The sequence below is a fragment of the Lithobates pipiens genome, unplaced genomic scaffold (assembly GCF_037356315.1).
Source record: "Lithobates pipiens isolate NorthernLeopardFrog02 unplaced genomic scaffold, aLitPip1_a1.2 Scaffold_19, whole genome shotgun sequence".
NCBI lineage: Eukaryota > Metazoa > Chordata > Amphibia > Anura > Ranidae > Lithobates > Lithobates pipiens.
Window position 1 is genome coordinate 136,113,785 of NW_027507764.1, and position 20,586 is coordinate 136,134,370.

At 41.9% G+C, this 20,586-nt stretch overlaps 1 protein-coding gene across 1 annotated transcript in view; it reads left to right on the forward strand.

The window, feature by feature from the left end:
* Positions 1-17,642, forward strand: part of NPY (neuropeptide Y) — a 46,421-nt gene extending 28,779 nt beyond the window's left edge. Inside the window, exon 4 of the mRNA XM_077491296.1 lies at positions 16,222-17,642. Coding sequence (XP_077347422.1) covers positions 16,222-16,246 — 25 coding nt within the window. The 3' untranslated portion in view covers positions 16,247-17,642. The remainder of the gene's footprint in view (positions 1-16,221) is intronic.
* Positions 17,643-20,586: the final 2,944 nt, after the last annotated feature.

The following is a 20,586-nucleotide window of genomic DNA, read 5'->3' on the forward strand; positions in this document are numbered from 1 at the left end:
TCACCGCCCCCCTGCATCCCCACATTTCTGCATCCATTACTGTGCAGGCCTCACTCTGGGACAACAGGGATACTGTCACTGGCCACTGGCAGTGACAATCTGCATCTGATAAAAGGCGATGTAGCAAGTGACAAGCCCCATATGAAGGCAGGTGACGTGGCAAGTAATTCACTCAGGGCTCCCACTGATTCTGCATTATGGTGAGTTGAACTATTGTATTTTATATTACAATGTAATAAGAGAAATAATGCGCTTCTATCATCCTGGCACCATGATGATTGAAGTGCCAACATCAGCCATTTCCCCTACAAGTTGCCTGCAAAAATTTTGGTAGTGCCCCTCCCGAGATTAGACTCTGGATCCACCCCTGGAACAAACACAATGAGTGATCGGTACCAATCACTCACTGTATTCAGACATAACTGAAGCATAGTAAACTGTGTTTATTTGGGGGGCCTGCAAGGTTGGCTGTATGGGGTCCTGCAGTTTCTAACAGCACCCCTGCTTAGAAAGCTGCGGGGAAGAAAGGAGAGGGATGATTTAGCTTAGACAATGCTTCTGCTCTAATGTTTCTACTGTGAACTTTAAGGTGTATGTCAACTCTAACAATCAGCTTCTCTTATTTGCTCCATTCTGGACTGCTAAATATACCATTGATGATGTTTTATTATTTTTATAAGTGCAAAAAATATCTGGTGGTTTTTCCAGAAATCTTGTGAGCTAATATAATTTCTCTCTACCTGTGCACAAGGAAGGGACATGGAGATGAGGAGAAGGAGTTCTGTGTTCTTCGGAATACATGAAGTAGGCAAGGCTGACAACACAAATCAGAGCCAAAAATACACAGTGTTATCATGTAAAAGAAAAGGTGTGAAATATATTTCTGGCACATCAATGCTTATGTACTTACAGTGTTTATAATAAAACATGGAAAAAATAGAATGTTTTGCGGTGATGTAAGGTAATTTTTTTCTATTTTTTAGTATTTTTTTTGTTTTTTCATTGACATAAGCTTTAAAGATAAAATACTCTATAGTGCCTAACTGCAGATACAAAAGTTTGTGCAAGATTGTCATAAAGCTTATTTACTGCCTGTGAAGTGGAAATAATCGCATGTCCATAACCTGTTCGCAGGTTCATTTTAAGAATGCAGTAAAAATGAAATCAGACCTTAAATGGCTGCACTGATCACTCAAAAATGAAATATTACTACAGGAAATGATTGTGGCATGGTACATATCTTTAACCCTTTCTCTAATGTAAGGCTAAAGTGATAGCAGAACAGGTTTTTAACACTTCTGCTGCTGCTAAAGTAACCAGGCCTGTGTTGTTCACATGTGTTAAGGTATAGCTAAAAGCAACACTTTTTTTTTTCTTTTGGATAGGGTGGAGAGAGATAAGAATGCTTGTCAGCTTTTATTGCTGTCTGTGTCCCCATTTAGGAGTTTCACCCTCTCTATTTGTCCTGTTTACCTTTATCATTGAAGGTGAAAGTAAAGAGAAAATCCCAAATTTTGGGTTCTCCCCAGAAAAGTAATAGAGGGGAAATCTTCCAGTGGGGACACTAGTGTTGGTGACGTGGGGGGAATTCCTTTAATTTGCAGGAATTTCCTCTCACTTCCTGTTTGGCTATGGGACAATAAATAAAGGTAATTCTCTGTGCCCCCCCCTTCCCAAAGCACCCACTGATGTTGAAGGCACACAGCCTGGTACGGCTCAGGAGGGGGGGGGGGGGGCGCTCGCTCGTCCCCACCCCCTTTCCCGACCATCCGGGAAGCGTGCTAGGTTCTGATATGGACCTAGGGCTTCCCCTTTAAGTCCATACCAGGTGATGGGGCCAGCGACGTGTCAATCTTGCCGCCTTCGGCGGCGAGATTGACTTCCTTCACTAGTCCCGTCTACCTGGAGCCGCATTCAAAATGAACGGACTTTCCTCCGTGCGGGAAAGTCTGTTTATTTCAAAAGTACGGCAGACTAGCACACACACGGCCGTATTGTCCGCCAGACTGCGAGTTCGGCGGACAGTTTTTGAGTCAAAACTACTTTCTGGGAAAAAAGTCCGCCGGAGCCCACACACGGGCGGATTGTCCAGACTTTTTCGCCGGATAGTTTGATCGTGTGTACGCGGCATAAGCTGCACTGCCCCTCCTGGAGGCCCGGTGTGGCAGATATTGACTGGTAGAGCTGAAGGAGATCAGTGAAAATCCATTTGCTGATAATCCTATCCAACTAAAGAGGACGTAACCGCAGCACCTCAAATGCTCCTTCTTAACCACTTGCCGACCGCCTCACGCCGATGTACGTCGGCAGAATGGCACGGGCAGGCATAAGCACGTACATGTACGTGATTTGCCTCCCGCGGGTCGGGGGCCCGATCGGGCCCCCGCCCGGTGCCTGCGGCGGTCGGTTTTCGTTCGGGAGCGATCCCGGACGAGGGGACGGCCATTCATTCATGGCCACCCCCTCGCGATCGCTCCCGACGAATGGAAATCCCCGGTGACATCACTTCCTCTCCTGTAATGTAAACACAGGAGAGGAAGTGATGTATTCTCTCCTCCGTGTCGGTATTTTTCGTTCCGACACGGAGGAGAGCGGATCAGTGAGTTGCACCAACACATCCCACACACAGTAGAACATGCCAGGCACACTCACACCCCCCCTTTACCCCCCGATCACCCCCCCAATTACCCCTGCCCCCCCAGTCACAGTGACACCAATGTCATTTTTTTTTTTTTTTTTTTTTTTTTTGCATTGGTGTCATTTGTGACTGTAATAACTGTTAGGGCAGTTAGGGTTAGCCCCCTTTAGTTCTAATGTACCCCCCTAACCCCCCCAATAAAGGTTTAACCCCGTGATCACCCCCCGTCGCCAGTGTCACTAAGGCTGGGTTCACATTGCAGCGGTTTATGAGAACGAATGTGATTCGCACCGCACTGCAGTGCAAATCACATCCGATCTCTGTGCGATTCGAGTTCAGCCATTCGCCGCACCCGCCGCACCCGCCACACCCGCCGCACCCGCCGCAAATTCGCACGGGACCCTTTTTTTGGCCCGCAGCAGAATCGGATCGCATGGGTGTTCACACCATGCGATCCGAGTTTGCAGATCGCACTGCGATATGCGAACTGATCTGGGGGTGTCAGTAACATTTCACTGACACTCCCAGCAGTTCGCATAGGGCAGTGTGAACTGCCGCCGGGAGGCATGCGATGCGGGAACCCGCCGCGGATTCGCGGCGTTTCCGCATCGCTCCAGTGTGAACCCAGCCTAATAAGCGATCATTTTTCTGATCGCCGTATTAGTGTCACAGGTGACGCTAGTTAGGCAGGTAGGTATTTAGGTTCGCCGCAGCTTTTTATAGCGCTAGGGACCCCCATATACTACCGCATAAAGCCCCCTGATTGCCCCCTAGTTAACCCTTTCACCAGTGATCACCATATAACTGTTACAGGTGACGCTGGTTGGTTAGTTATTTTTTTATAGTTTCAGGGCACCCGCCATTTATTACCTAATAAAGGTTTAACCCCCTGATCACCCGGCAGGTGTCATTTGTGACTAATAACTGTTAGGGCAGTTAGGGTTAGCCCCCTTTAGTTCTAAGGTACCCCCCTAACCCCCCCAATAAAGGTTTAACCCCGTGATCACCCCCCGTCGCCAGTGTCACTAAGGCTGGGTTCACATTGCAGCGGTTTATGAGAACGGATGTGATTCGCACCGCACTGCAGTGCAAATCACATCCGATCTCTGTGCGATTCGAGTTCAGCTATACAGATAGTATGGCTGAATTCGTGTCGCACCCGCCGCACCCGCCGCAAACTCGCACGGGACCCTTTTTTTGGTCCGCAGCAGAATCGGATCGCATGGGTGTTCACACCATGCGATCCAAGTTTGCAGATCGCACTGCGATATGCGAACTGATCTGGGGGTGTCATTAACATTTCACTGACACTCCCAGCAGTTCGCATAGGGCAGTGTGAACTGCCGCCGGGAGGCATGCGATGCGGGAACCCGCCGCGCATTCGTGGCGTTCCCGCATCGCTCCAGTGTGAACCCAGCCTAATAAGCGATCGTTTTTCTGATCGCTGTATTAGTGTCACAGGTGACGCTAGTTAGGCAGGTAGGTATTTAGGTTCGCCGCAGCTTTTTATAGCGCCAGGGACCCCCATATACTACCGCATAAAGCCCCCTGATTGCCCCCTAGTTAACCCTTTCACCAGTGATCACCATATAACTGTTACAGGTGACGCTGGTTGGTTAGTTATTTTTTTATAGTTTCAGGGCACCCGCCATTTATTACCTAGTCTCACTAGTGTACCCCTAAATTTAGGGGTGTCTACTTTCTAAAATGGGGTCATTTGGGGGGGGGGGGTTTGTGCCATCTTGGCATTTTATGGCCTTCAAAACTGTAACGCCCTTAGAAAGCCTGAAGGCGGTGCTTGGTTTTTGGGGCCCCGTACGCGGCTAGGCTCCCAAAAAGTCCCACATATGTGGTATCCCCGTACTCAGGAGAAGCAGCAGAATTTATTTTGGGGTGTCATTTCACATATGCCCATGGCATGCGTGAGCAATATATCATTTAGTGACAACTTTGTGAAAAAAAAAAAAAGTTTGTAATTTTCCCGCAACTTGTGGCAAAATATAAAATATTCCATGGACTCAACATGCCTCTCAGCAAATAGCTTGGGGTGTCTACTTTCTAAAATGGGGTCATTTGTGGGGGTTTTGTGCCATCTTGGCATTTTATGGCCTTCAAAACTGTAATAGGTAGTGAGAAGTGAACTCAAAAAATTACGCCCTTAGAAAGCCTGAAGGCGGTGCTTGGTTTTCGGGGCCCCGTACGCGGCTAGGCTCCCAAAAAGTCCCACATATGTGGTATCCCCGTACTCAGGAGAAGCAGCAGAATTTATTTTGGGGTGTCATTTCACATATGCCCATGGCATGCATGAGCAATATATCATTTAGTGACAACTTTGTGAAAAAAAAAAAAAAAAAAAAAAGTTTGTAATTTTCCCGCAACTTGTGGCAAAATATAAAATATTCCATGGACTCAACATGCCTCTCAGCAAATAGCTTGGGGTGTCTACTTTCTAAAATGGGGTCATTTGTGGGGGTTTTGTGCCATCTTGGCATTTTATGGCCTTCAAAACTGTAATAGGTAGTGAGGCGTGAAATCAAAAATTTACGCCCTTAGAAAGCCTGAAGGCGGTGCTTGGTTTTCGGGGCCCTGTACGCGGCTAGGCTCCCAAAAAGTCCCACATATGTGGTATCCCCGTACTCAGGAGAAGCAGCAGAATTTATTTTGGGGTGTCATTTCACATACGCCCATAGCATGTGTGAGCAATATATCATTTAGTGACAACTTTGTGTAAAAAAAAAAAAAAAAATTTTTTTTTGTCATTATTCAATCGCTTGAGGCAAAAAAATAAAATATTCAATGGGCTCAACATGCCTCTTATCAATTTCCTTAGGGGGTCTACTTTCCAAAATGGGGTCATTTGGGGGGGTTTTGTACTGCCCTGTCATTTTAGCACCTCAAGAAATGAGATAGGCAGTCGTAAACTAAAAGCTGCGTAAATTCCAGAAAACGTACCTTAGTTTGTAGATGTGACAACTTTTGCGCAAACCAATAAATATACAATTATTGACTTTTTTTTTACCAAAGACATGTGGCTGAATACATTTTGGCCTAAATGTATGACTAAAATTGAGTTTATTGGATTTTTCTAATAACAAAAAGTAGAAAATATCATTTTTTTTCAAAATTTGCGGTCTTTTTACGTTTATATCGCAAAAAATAAAAATCGCAGAGGCAATCAAATACCATCAAAAGAAAGCTCTATTTGTGGGAAGAAAAGGACGCAAATTTTGTTTGGGTACAACATTGCATGACCGCGCAATTACCAGTTAAAGCAGCGCAGTGCCAAAGTGTAAAAAGACCTCTGGTCATTTACCAGCAAAATGGTCCGGTCTGAAAGTGGTTAATAAAACCAGTCTGTTATAGCTTCCTATAACATTCTGCATTAATCTTTGCCCCTTCAGATGTTTCTTACTGTTTTCCTAGGTGGTTGTAAAATCATGCTTCCTTATAGCAGCCAGCGCCATCTCAGCTACTGTCTTCCGATGCCGCAGTGTAGATTACTTCCGCCCTTCCTGTTATTCTCTGCTGTTATCTCGCACATGCTCAGTTATGTTGCAGCCAAGCCTCGTTTTCACTCGAGATTGCTATAGCAGCCATCTCCTGCTTATCGAGGCACAGAAAAGTGGGCAAATATTTCAGCACTTGTTAACTATGTAGGGCTTTTTAACCATGTAAAATGCAATTGATTATATAATGCAGCTGATCTTCTTGCTCTGGGATGCTTTGTATTATACTGATATTTACCCCAGTGACATTGCTAGTCACAAGGTGGTGTTTCAGGAACTGAATGACACTGTAATCTCGTGGCATCTCTGAACAGTGCCGCAGGGAGAAGATGCACATTTATGAATGGACTGACGGCACAATAATTGTGCCGTTAATGAGGGGGAATATGGTCATGCGGCAGTGATGTCATGAAAACGAACCAGACAGATTACAAGCAAACTGAGCAGGTTAGGATCAATTCATAAAGAACAATGTGTACAGTGCTTATTGATGATTGCATCTGGGAAAAGGTGACCTTACCATCACTTTAACCACTTGAGCTATGGAAGATTTTGCAACGCTGTACCTGCATGAAATTTCTATAATTTTTTTCCACAGTTTTTTTTTTTTTTTTTGGTGGTATGTGATCGCTAATGGGATTTTTATTTTTTTATTATATAAAGGAAAAAAGACAGAAGATTAAAAAAACAATGTTTTTTATATTTTGTGTTATAAAACATATCAGTCAAAAAATATATAATCTCTTCATAAATTTTGGCCAAAATGTATTCTGCTATATGTCTTTGGTAACAAAATCCCAATAAGTGTATATTAATTGGTCTGTATGAATGTCATAGTGTTGGTATAAATACTGGATTTTTTGGGTTGTGGTTATGGGGTGAGACGGTCTCATCCTACAGCCAGAGCACAAGGCTGTACACCGGGGGTCTCAAACTGGTGGCCCTCCAGCTGTTGCAAGACTACAAGTCCCATCATGCCTCTGCCTGTGGGAGTCATGCTTGTAACTGCCAGCCTTGCAATGCCTCATGGGACTTGTAGTTATGCAACAGCTGGAGGGCTGACAGTTTGAGACCCCTGCTGTATGCTGTATTTTGCTGAGGCTACATATAGTTTACAGTATACAGCTTGCCCAGTAGGTGCACTTGTTAGTGTGTGAAATAGTTAATTTAGGTAAGCGTGGCCCAAGAAAACGATATAAAGTGACAGTAAAGCTAGAGATCAGCTTTCAACATTGGCTGAAAATAGATTTCATGCACACCTGTGCCACTTAATAGTACAGTACATTAACATAGGTTAATCGGCTGTGATAGTTGCATGTGTTTTACTCTTAAAAAGAGTATTTCATTTCTGAGGCTGAGATGTAAATCATAAGGAACCCACCACATAGCTTTAATATATTTCAAGTTACAAATTATTTTCTTTGTTGCACTCATGGATGTTTTTTATTACTTAAGCATGTAGAAACTCAAGTTGCATGTGTCCTCCTATATGATGTTTGTGTGACATGCACTATCCAGTAAATACATGTAGGTTGGAAGAATGGTCATTTATGTTTGTGCGATCATTCAAGAACAAAATGTGTATGTGTATAAGCACATTTACTATATTCCCTCTTTTGATAGATATTTCTTTATTTCTGTCACTTTGAAATGAAGATAAATTCAATCTTTCAGTTGATTGGGTTGAGTTGACAAAAGAGTTCTGGTAACCCTACACATATCATTACTCCTAGACCCCATGCGATCTTCTATCTCAGATCACAGCTAGGAATGTAATTTTACTAATGAAAGCAGGCCACTTTTAGAATACCTACTTCATGCTATGCAAATAAATGTATTCTGCTTGTTCTGGAATTGTATTTCTCAGTGTTATTCCTGGTAAAAGAAAAAATGAATAAAACAGAATAAAGGTAGATACTGTAAGAGAAAAGGTTACATTCAATATGACTTTGTTATGATGTGATTATGAAGAATAGGTATCCCAATCCATGACAGTGTCTATAACTTAGACAAAGTTAATTGATACAATACCTTCTTTAAAACTTACATTGTAGCCTTTTATCTTGTATTATATACAGTAACAGCAATCTCTCTTTTTATTTCAGATTATAAAAAGAGAGAATATAAAAAAACAAGTAGCAGAATATTGTACAACGTTAGCCATTGACTAATGTAGAAACTTTGGAGTTTAAGTGATACCCTTTACTGGCTAACTTGAAGGCTATTTGCGGCACCCCCACAGTCTAGACAGAAAACTCAGATTCTGAGCGTTCTCCTGAACTTCCTATTCTCCCACTGACAGTATGTTTTGAGTTTAGCACAGGTACATTTTTGGGTGACAGTAAAATGGCTATTTATTAGCCAAGGTTGCTTTATAATCTCTGTAAATTATAGTCTTTATATCAGGCATGGCCTGATGCTTACAAATATCCAGTCAAATATTAAATAGCTGTTGTGTAAAAGGTGATAATATAACCGATGCCTTATACTCTGTAGTTCTTCTGTGAGTGCTGAAATTGTCCTCTGTATAAAATGGGCTCTTAGAATTTACTAAAATGCCCATTTTACTGGGATCTGGCCAAAACCAAGGCTTACTAAATCTATTCCAGGATAGGGTGACCTAATCTGCCTTTGTACAAACAGAAAGTAAGGTTTGAGCTGTGGTAACCATAAGGCACTTGTAGAACTGTGCCTAAGACAACAAGAATTGCCACATGATAAAAGAGCTTATACAATGAATGTAATCATAAATGTTTATCTGGGGCATCAGGACTTATAAATATAGCTCCAAGTACAGTCGCTAATAGATCAGTCTGGTAAGGTCACCTTCTAGTTTTCTATATCTCTTGAGGATTCATACAGAAAGATCTATTTACCATATTTTTATCTTATTCTCACCCCCACCATATCTGACTGCTCTTACTACAGAAAGGGTGTTTCCAGGTTCCCCCACTATTTGAATTGTGTGCTCCATAATATCAATCAAATTAAACATTTAATATGGAAGGTAGGTCTAGTAATTTCTGTGCAGTGATGCAGACTTAAAGGAGAAGTGCATGATGTCAAAAAAAGAAACATACATACCTATGTGGATGCAGCATTGGTTAGATGCTGCAGCTGTCTCCCACTGGCTCTAGGACAGAGAACTGAGTGATCACATGACCTCTGATCACTCAGTTCTCGATCTTCACTGAGCAGAGAGCCTAAGACTGCCAGTCACCAGCTCACTGCTCTGCCCCTCAAGCACTGAAGGGCCAGGCTGTGGCGAGGGAGGGAGAGGTTGACTGAGAGGCTGAGACAGCTGTCAGTCAGGCATCTCTGGGTGGATCCTGACATAAGTTCACTCCTGTGACCCAGAAGAGAAGTATGGTCCAAAAAGCCTTTGCCATACTTCTCTTCAGGGGCATAACTATAGGGGGTGCAGCAGTCGCGACCACAACTGGGCCCTGTGCTGCAGGGGGCCCATGCAGCCCCCTCTACATATGGCTGGCAGCAGCATAGGCAGCTAGAGGTGCCAGTGCACCATGCACACGGGTGGCTGGAGGTGGAGGGTGACTAGCAGAGCTCCATGCTCGACTATCCCACTGGCTGCTCTATAGTTGTGCATTCCCCGCATGACCTGTGTCCTTGGCTGGCTCCTCAGAGTACCCCTCTCCTGCTCCATGCATTGCCGCTCAGTCCGATGTCTGTTCTCCCCAGCCAGAGTCCCCCCCCCTGAGTCCGGCCCACACTGCACTGCATACTTCTCCCGGGTAAACAAACTTTAAGCACACAGATGCAGTGCAGCCCTATGAGAGCCGGCTCCCCAGAGGACACTGCAGGCTTATCTGCCAGCCCCCCTCCTCCCCCGTCATACATAGATGATGAAAGGTCTTTCTAGGAGATATGCTGATCACCCATCCAGCACACTGGATGGAGCCCAGGCCAATATGAATGAGTGCGCAGCCTGCAGCTTGGTCATGGTGAGTGAGAGGGCCCCATCCCCCACACACCATTACTTAACCCCTCCATCTCCCCCTAGGGACAGGGGCCCCTTCTCACGTGAGGACAGGGACCCCCATCTCCCCTGGGGACAGGGACCCCTTCTCACCTGGGGGCAGTAACTTAATCTGCCCTGGAGAAAAGGACCTCATCTCTTCTGGGGACGGGGAGCCCATCCTGCCTAGGGACAGTCCCCCAATGGGGCACCTAAAAATAAAAAATAAAATAATAAAAAAAAACTATTGATGACAGTGGTGGAACTACAGGGCTCCCAAAGGTCATAACTGTGACCACGCCCTGGAGTTCCACCGCCAGACTTGGAGGGAAGGGCCCTGGCTGGAGTTCAGGGGGGCCCTTCATAGTTTCTTGCATCGGGACCCTGAAGGTTCTAGTTACGCCACTGCTTCTCTTTTAGGTTGAGGTTCAGAAATCTCAGCACCAAAGTCCTTGAGAGACATTAGAACCATATAAACCATTAATTTCAGCCTTGGCCAGCCCTCTACTATTACTGTTCTTTACTATAATTCCATATATCTGTTTCTTGATAATTCTCAACATCTCATCAATATTATTTCTTTGCATACATATAGTTTGTGTGTGACATTAAAAATTAAAGCATTTACTTCATCCACATAACAAACAGAAGAACATTATCAGATGTGTATCTACAACTACCGGGAACTAGAACCTGTATTTCTATACTTTTTTCACTGGTGTCAATATCAGCAATCCTAGCCACAGTTATGATGGATGGAGTTTACTCACATAGGGTGGGAGCACTATTATTATCAGTGTACCTAGTGGCACCCCTGCCAGGAACCCAAATTAGTGAAAAGTGTTCAGATACTGTTCTACAATTGAAGATACATATCTGCATTTGCATTATTTTAATTCCCTACCCCATGTTAGGCTAGGTTTACACTATCTTCCTATGCTGCTCAGAGCAGGGGTCTGGGGTGTCCTCGTTGACCATTTCAGGTCCGATTTCAGCCCAAATTTTTGGCTGAGTTCAGACCTGAAACAAAAACAAGATGCACAGGGCTCCTGTGCAAATTTGCGCCGGAGCCCAGCTATTGGGAATTGGATATGGAGAACCTGCATCCAGTTCCCAATAGTGTGAAGGCAGCCTCAATCAAGCATTACTTCCAATATAACTAAAATAAAACGTGCACAGTCACTCTTTAAACAATAACGGGGATTTCTATCTCAATATAGCTAGCTATAACACCACACAGTGATTTCACTTCATAATATAAAAGTGCAGTGCAACAAATAAATTCAACTTAATAAGTGTCCATAAATAGCATTTTCTAATCAACAGAACTCCTGTGTTCAATGCACAACAGTGGTGGGATCCTCCTCCTCAGAATCACCCTGACATATAGAGAAATTTGCTGCTCACCTCCTTGTGTGACCTCTCTGTTAGATAGAGGTACAAACACACTTAATAAAGACCCATGACAATATAGAAAACTCCAACTGTCTCGTTACATTCAGATAATGCACATCAGATCCTTACTGGTGTTCTCCACACAGATTATGGTGGTGTATGAAAATGATAAAGGAAGGCCAGATAGTGCTCTCTGTATACTAATAATTTAAGCTATAATAAAAGATAGACTACTCACATGCACAGTGGATTGACATAAAAAGGTCAAAAGCATAAACGTTCCACTTGTCATACAGCCTCCATTGCATAGAAAAAGCAAGATGTTGTTCCCCACGCCTGACACAACATGCAATTACCATGTATTCAAGGTTGGCCACTCACCTTATCCTATAGCCTCACTGTTAGATTGAATCTACACTAGCATACAAAGATAATGTATAGTAGATCACAACCCCTCTCTTTAAATGGACTTAGATGACATCAGATCTTCCCAGATGCTCACCTCATACAGGATGATACTATACAAATATAAGGAAGACAAATAGTGCTCTCTGTATACTAATAAAATTAAAGTAGAGTAAAATAAAACCACTCCCATAAAATAGGATAGAAAAGGCACACGAGTCTCAAGCTTCAGTGCTCCATTAACCGTGTAGTCTCCCATGTTTAAAGAAAGCAAGATTATATGTCCTTATGGCATGCAATCACCTTGTGCTCAAAAATGGCTACTCGTTTTCTCGTATGACCTCACTGCTAGACTGAGGTAATATTGGCGTAAAGGATAAGGTGAGTGGCCAATCTTGAACACATGGTAATGGCATGTCGTGTTAGGAGTGGGGAACAACATCTTTCTTTCTCTATGCACTGGAGACTGTACAACTAGTGGAACATTTATGCTTTTGACCTTTTTATGTCAATCCACTGTGCATGTGAATGGTCTGACTTATTTTATTGTATCTTGAATTATTCGTATACAGAAAGCACTATTTATCTTTCTTTTATACTTTTCATACATCATCTCCTCACCATCATTTGTGAGGAGAATATCAGTCAGGATCTGATGTGGATTATCTATATGTAACAAGACATCTGGAGTTTTTTATATCGTCATCGGTCTTTATTACGTGTTTGTAGGACTATTTATGGACACTTATTATCTTGATTTTATTTGTTGTGCTGCACTTTTATATTATTATTATTACTTCTAATATAGATTTGAAGACTTTTCAAGACTTAGTGATATAGCTTGTTAGGGGAATTTGAATTTTGTTTAGTGTGAGCGAACAATGTTCTCAAATGCATGTGGAAAAATAAAAGAGAAAGGATGAGTCCCTTGAATTCCTGTATCCTGCCATTTCCATTTGGTCCCCAGGCAGTAAAAAGATATCTATTTTATTGTTTTATTGCTATTGGCTTTCCAAGCTTGCAGTTTGTCTTGATTCCTAATCTAACCTAATCTCTTAAAAAATAATAATACATGCAAATCATCCATAGTTGGAGTTTAAGCCACAACCGCTCCATAACTGTATTCAATCTCTTTATAGCAATATATATCTGTTCCATACTACTTTTTTTTACAGTCATTTGACTTCCTCTGAACTCCCTTTTCATTCATCATTGATTTCAGTACACTTTTCCACTGCATATACATGACTGCACTCTAGTATAGCACACAGTGAACATAAAAAGCAGGGCATGTGAACCCAACTGCTCACTTGAACTGTAATTCGTTTGTGACCATATTTGATAAACACACAAGCATAACTATGCACAGTATCATAGTTACATAGTAAGTGCAGTTGAAAAGAGACACAAGTCCATCAAGTCCAACCTATGTGTGTGATTATTTGTCAGTATTACATTGTCTATCCCTGTATGTTGCGGTTGTTCAGGTGCTTATCTAATAGTTTCTTGAAACTATCAATGCCCCCCCCCCCCCCCCCCGCTGAGACCACCGCCTGTGGAAGGTAATCCCACAACCTTGCCGCTCTTATGCCGTGTACACATTATCGGAATTTCGGCCCGCAAAAGACTGCCGAGAGTTTTTCATCGGAAAATGCTACCGTGTGTATGTTCCATCGGTCTTTTACTGGCGGAATTCCAGTCAGCAAAAGATTGAGAGCATGCTCTCAATTTTTCAGTCGGGAAAAGTTCCTATCCGAAAATGCAATCGTCTGGGGCAATTCTGACGTGCAAAATTACTACGCATGCTCTGAAAAAATTCAACGCACGTTCGGAAGCATTGAACTTAATTTTCTCGGCTCGTCGTAGTGTTGTATGTCACCGCGTTCTTGGTGGTTGTAATTTCAGCAAACTTTTGCATGACCGTGTGTATGCAAGGCAAACTTGAGCGGAATCCCGTCGGAAAAGCCGTCATATCTTTTTCCGGTGAGAAATCTGATCCCGTGTACGCGGAATTACAGTAAAGAACTCCCTACGTAGTTTAAGGTTAAACCTCCTTTCTTCTAATTTTAATAAGTGACCACGAGTCTTGTTGAACTCCCTTCTGCAAAAAAGTTTTATCCCTATTGTGGGGTCACCGGTATGGTATTTGTATATTGAAATCATATCCCCTCTCAAGCGTCTCTTCTCCAGAGAGAATAAGTTTAGTGCTCGCAACCTTTCCTCATAACTAATATCCTCCAGACCCTTTATCAGCTTTGTTGCCCTTCTTTGTACTCGCTCCATTTCCAGTACATCCTTCCTAAGGACTGGTGCCCAGAACTGCACAGCATACTATAGGTGCGGCTGGACCAGAGTCTTGTAGAGCGGGAGAATTATCGTTTTATCTCTGGAGTTGATCCCCTTTTTAATGCATGCCAATAATCTGTTTGCTTTGCTAGCAGCATCATCTACTAGGACCCCCAGGTCCTTTTCCATCCTAGATTCCCCTCAGAGGTTCTCCCCCCAGTGTACAGATTGCATTCATATTTTTGCCACCCAAATGCATTATTTTACATTGAAACTCATTTGCCATGTAGTTGCCCACCCCATTAATTTGTTCAGATCTTTTTGCAAGGTTTCCACATCCTGCGGAGAAGTTATTGCCCTGCTTAGCTTAGTATTGTCCGCAAATACAGAGATTAAACTGTTTACCCCATCCTCCAGGTCGTTTATGAACAAATTAAACAGGATTGGTCCCAGCACAGAATGCTAGGGGACCCCACTACCCACCCCTGACCATTTCGAGTACTCCCCATTTATTACCACCCTCTGGACCTCACCCTTGTAGCCAGTTTACAATCCATGTACTCACCCTATGGTCCATGCCAACGGACCTTATTTTGTACAGTAAACGTTTATGGGGAACTGTGTCAAATGCTTTTGCAAAATTCAGATACACCACGTCTACGGGCCTTCCTTTATCTAGATGGCAGCTCACCTCCTCGTAGAAGGTTAATAGAATCCATGCTGATTACTGCTAATGATACCGTTCTCATTACTAAAATCTTGTGTATAGTCCGTTATCATTCACTCCAAGAGTTTACATACTATTGATGTTAGGCTAACTGGTCTATAATTCCCAGTGATGAATTTTGGACCCTTTTTAAATATTGGTGCTTCATTGGCCTTTCTCCAATCAGCTGGTACCATTCCAGTCAGTAGACTGTCAGTAAAATCTACGTAGCATCTACCTAACAACCTAGCAAATCCACAAAAAAAGTGTGCTGGTAGAATTTATATACGTCTATACTGCATGTACCCATTGGCACAAGCCCAAAGCTTATTGACACAGGCACCAAAACTATTTTTAGACAGCCACATAAAAGGAGGGTTTTAGACTAAAGCAGTCCCTAGATGACTCATCAGTGGATTGAATGAAAAAAAAAAATACTTGATTCCCCCATCCACACACTCAATGTGGATGGGGTAATCCTCCCCACTGAGCTATTGTATTCTGACAGCAGGGAGACTTCCTCACTGTCAGTATGCACAGACCAGAACTGCCAGCTATAGCTAGTTAATGTCGGCTGTAATTTGCATAAAAATCAAACCCCCCTCCCTCTCTTGCCTCTTAACTGCTCACTGAGGCCACCTATTACCTCCAGTGGCCAATAGGGAGGTGCCAGTAGCTGCAGTGGGGAAGCAAAAGTGCAAAGTTGTGTCACTGATTGCAGTTGCGTAATTCAGGGGGAAAATAAAACATGAAATAGTTTCATTTTGAGGATCCGACATTTGTAACCATTCATTCTAACACTAAAATCTCTACATCTACAGGCATCCATGATTTAAGACTAACCTATCTAGCACTGTAAAAAAAAAATTGCTAAATATACCTTTCCGGTCTGGTCTGGTCCCGCTCTGGCAGCTTTGCTGTGGAGGCAGGTGCAGAGGAGGCAACGAGAACGGAAGCCCCATAGTAAGTCAGTGGGTGACGTCACTTCCCATTCATTTCCCAGCTATTGTTGGCTGTCTCCTCTACAGAGCTTCCACAACTGTAGACCGACTGGAGCGATTTCAGAAAAGATACGTATAGCCATTCTTCTTTACAAGGCTATATAGATTAGTCTTAGATTGTGGATACCTGTAGATGTAGAGATTTTAGTGTTAGAGTGGACTTCCCCTTTAGGGCTCCAGATGACCTGTTTCTGCATGCTCCTGGGTTAGAAATCTGACTCTCTATAGTATAAAGCATAAAATACAGTTTATTTTCAATCTGCCTGCAACAACAATCTTCTTATTGTGCTGTGGTTTTGTCTTTGCAGATATGAAGACCCTCCAATGTGGTGATGACAATGAAATTCCATCTTCAGTCTTTTTCAAAGTTTTTGATCCATATTTCATTGCTCTCTGACAAATCAGACTTTTGAAAACCCTCCAAAAACAAGACCAATGCATGCAGACATTTGCTGAATTCTGTAGAATTATTTTATTCTTCCACCACATTTGTATAAAGACATCTGTTGTTAAAATAAATACTTTGTGCTTTGAAAGTGCAATGAAGAAATGAAAAATACGTAGCAGGTGTTTCCGGAGCAGAAAATATACCTGTCAGGGGAGGTCAGTATGTTCTAACACTTCTGGCAGCGAAACAATTAAGAGACCTCACTAATTTCATTCCACTTATGTTATGTCAATGACTGGAGCTCTTACATCCTGTATCTTTCTTGTGGAGAAAAGTAAAATGCTGTATGATGTAATTATATAAACCAATCCAATTTAGCAAAAGAAAAAAAATCTGATTTTAAATTGATGTATTATTACAGCTATAATCCTTGATGTTGACACTAAATTTAAAACATTTTTGGATGTTGACTTCAACATCATTCAAGTAAAAAATATATGTATATCACACTTTTTTCCCTTATATCATCATATCGATTTTAGAAAAACTTCATGTAAAATTTTAAATCTGAAAGTTTTTTCAGCCAAGCTGCAAATATTTTTTTTCTCCCGAAACCAATCTCTTGGAAAAGGTGCAAGCTGCTGACTGATAGCCATTTACTGTTTTGCAATTGACTATTTCAGCTATCTTGTTTTAGTTTTGCTATGAGCTGGAAAACACAATAACAAAACAAAAGGAGAAGGGTTTGGTAAACTGCACTATGGAGAGTTATATTAAGGAGCAGGCTGAACCTGTTTCAAGAAACAATTCACATATAAGCTAGGACAATTCGCCACAGAATAGGAAAGGCCCTTATATAATTGATTCATAAAATCAGGCTTTGTATCATAAAGATTATATATATATATATATATATATATATATATATATATATATATATATATAGATATAGATATATAATATATATATATATGTTTTGTTTTAACCACTTTAAGAAGAAATTACAATAAACTGGGTCATGGTTTTAGATTGCAGTCACCACTACTATCTTGCGCTGTTTTTAAAGTGAAAAGACAGATTACCTAAGATTCTCAAGTTTAATGAGATGGCAAATGCATCTGTCTATGGTTATTTGTTATTACTAATATCACCATATTTATTAGTAGAGTTTGTAGTGGGTAATACATAGTCCATAATTCAGTCACTTGTCATATATATTGCCAAATTATGTTATTATGATTTTATATTACTTTGTCCTTAGTTTCTAGCAGCCGACAAAAATACAACATTTAACTGGTAACTTTTGAAAACATCAAGTGTAATAAATCTAAATAAAAATAAGCATTTGGATGTAGTTGATTTTATTGTTTTGTCTATGTTATTCATATTTTCTGTTTTTGTGGAAGGATAGTATGCTTGGAAAATAAGTATACATCTGCTTTTATTTATTTGTTGAATGTAAATACTCTTATTTTAACACTTTACTTTAGTTTTATAGAAATGGGTATCCCGTTAGTAAAAAAAAGGGACATGAGAAACTTGTTCAGTGGCACCGTGATTACCATAGCGCCAAACCTAAGGGACATTTTATATTGACTTCAAAGTGTAACTGCTTCCATGTGGTCCTTACCCCAGCACTGTCTGTGGGTCTTAGGTAGGGCAGGACTAAGGGTGGTCGGGGCCCCTGGGCTTGAGTCACTTTTGGGCCCTACCTTCTATACATTACCGTATTTATCGACGTATAACACGCGCCAGCGTATAACATGCACCCCAAGTTTAGGAGGGAATTGTAAGGAAAAAAACTTTTAGGAGGGAAGTTTAAGGAAAAAACTTACATTTAAATGCCCATCAATGCAGCCTTATCAGTGTCCATCTGCAGCCTTGCCCATCCATCTGCAGCCTTGTCCAGTGCCATTGCAGCCTTGTCAGTGTCATTTGCAGCCTTGTCATTTGCAGCCTTGTTATTTGCAGCCTTGTCATTGCAGTCTTGAAGTTTAAAAATGGCACCGCCGAGATACAGAGTCCTGGGTATCTTGGCAGCTCTCGGGTCCTCTCGGCAGCTCACAGGTCCTCTCAGCGGCTCTCGGGTCCTCTCTCTCCTAGACTATGTTTATCCTGGCAGCGGAGTTTTGGCAGAAAAAACGCTTGACCTTTCTAAATTCCTGTAACGCTATTGGCCATTAATTTATTTCATTTCATAATAATGTATTCTGTTTATTGAAATCTCTCATTAATCCTGTAGTTCTCTTGTATAAAGCAACATACTTTTCTAGAGGGTGCCCAAAGATGTTCAACAAAGTCTGGGATGTCTGCATTAAGTTGGATTTGACAGCTACTTAAGTTGTATATTCTTCTGAAGCCTACCTCTTGTCTCACCTCCTTTTATTTGATATGGGCTTTAAAGCCTTATGTGTCCCACTTATAATAAAGTCCACCCTCCGCATTGTTCTGTGTCCCCTAATGCAGTATATATAGGACTACTGTACTTTGCATTTATCCTTTAATCTGTCTTGGTACCCTAAGCAAGGTTACTGCTTTCTGGGCATAGTTAGTTCGTTTAGAACCAATATTGTTCTATTATTATTATGTTTTAAATTGTAAGCACCTTGAGCTGTAGCATTACTTTTAAAGTTAATAAATAGAAGTTTAAAAAAAAAAAGAAGTATTTTGGCCATTGAAATGAATTAATGCACGTCAAGCGTTTTTCCTGTCACAATTCTGCTGCTGCTGAACGCACTCGCACATCTAAACACCCCTGCTCCTAAAAGCCTATGTGTGCATGGACACTAGGCTAACATACAGGGGCATTTAAAAGCAGGAAAAAAAATGACAAACACCCCTAGGAGCAGCAGCGTCCAGCGTGTACAAGGCCTTAAACTTACAGTAACTGTCACCATAGGCGTCCGCAGGTAGGGGCAAGGGGGGGCAAGTGCCCCCCCCCCTGGAATCAGGGATCTGATGAGGAGCGATGACCATCAACACCCCTCTGTCACCCCCTCTCTCTTTCACACCCCTCTGTCTTTTTTACCCCCCCCGTCACCCCCCTCTGTCTCTCTCTGTCACCCTCCTCTCTGTCACCCCCTCTGTCTCTTTCTGTCACCCCCCTCTCTCTGTCACCCGCCCTCTCTCTGTCACCTGCCCTCTCTCTGTTACCCCTCCTCTCTCTGTCACCCCTCCTCTCTCTGTCACCCCCCACATGTGTGCAGTCTCTTACAGTCTCTTAAGCCATGTATGCCATCTCTGACAGTCTCTTGTGCCATGTCTGCAGTCTCTGACAGTCTCTTGGGCCATGTCCGCAGTCTCTGACCATCACCTGTACTACGTCTGCAGTCTATGACTGTGATAATGTAATTGTCGAAAAAGGGTCAGAGAATGGGTGACCTTAAAATGATGCCCCTCCCTGAAAAAAGTTCTGCGGACGCCCACGACTGTCACTGATCCAAAGAGATATTTTCCATGAGGCTGAACACCCTGGTTTGTCAAAATCTTTGCACTTATATGCATTCCCACAGAGAGTTAGTTTAGCATACCAGCTCATACCAGGCAATATTTTGCTGGATTGGAGACAGGTGAGAATGCTGGGTGTTGTAGTACTATCATATTGGTGTAATTGCAATAAAAAGTAATAAATGAACATTAAAAGAGAAGTTACACATAATTAACCAATTATTATATGCCATTGTGCAGTCAAACAATACTTACATCTCAATAGAGAAAAGGAAATGAACCTTGATAAATAAAATGCTTGTGTTTATTAAACCGCGAATGAAGGCTGTATGCAGCACTCAATAGTTGCCAGTACAAAATTAGTTTTTTTAAAGATGGCTAAAAGACATGTGACATGTAACATTATCAGACTGCTCATAATGATAGCAAGCCCTAATATAATATGTGGTAGAAACAATATTTAAGGAAGTCTGAAATATCAGAATGCTGCCCTGAAACCTACCAACCACAGACGTTATTCCTGTACATCATTACCAGTGAAATAAAAAGGTGTTGGCACATGTGTTAAACAGATGGCATCTGTATCTGGACATTTGAAAAAATGCCATCTATCTACCCACTGCAGCATCCAGCCTCTATAATGGTCTATAGCCCATGAAATGTGCTCCACTTGGACCATAAAAGAATAATTGGAGGAACATGATTTTCATAAATTTACACATGAAAAAGAGGTTTTAGGACATTCAGAAGCAAATTTGAAATAATTTCAGGAGATTATCAGAAAAAATATATATATTTAAAGGACACATACAGAGAAAAATATCTAGGCTGTCATGGC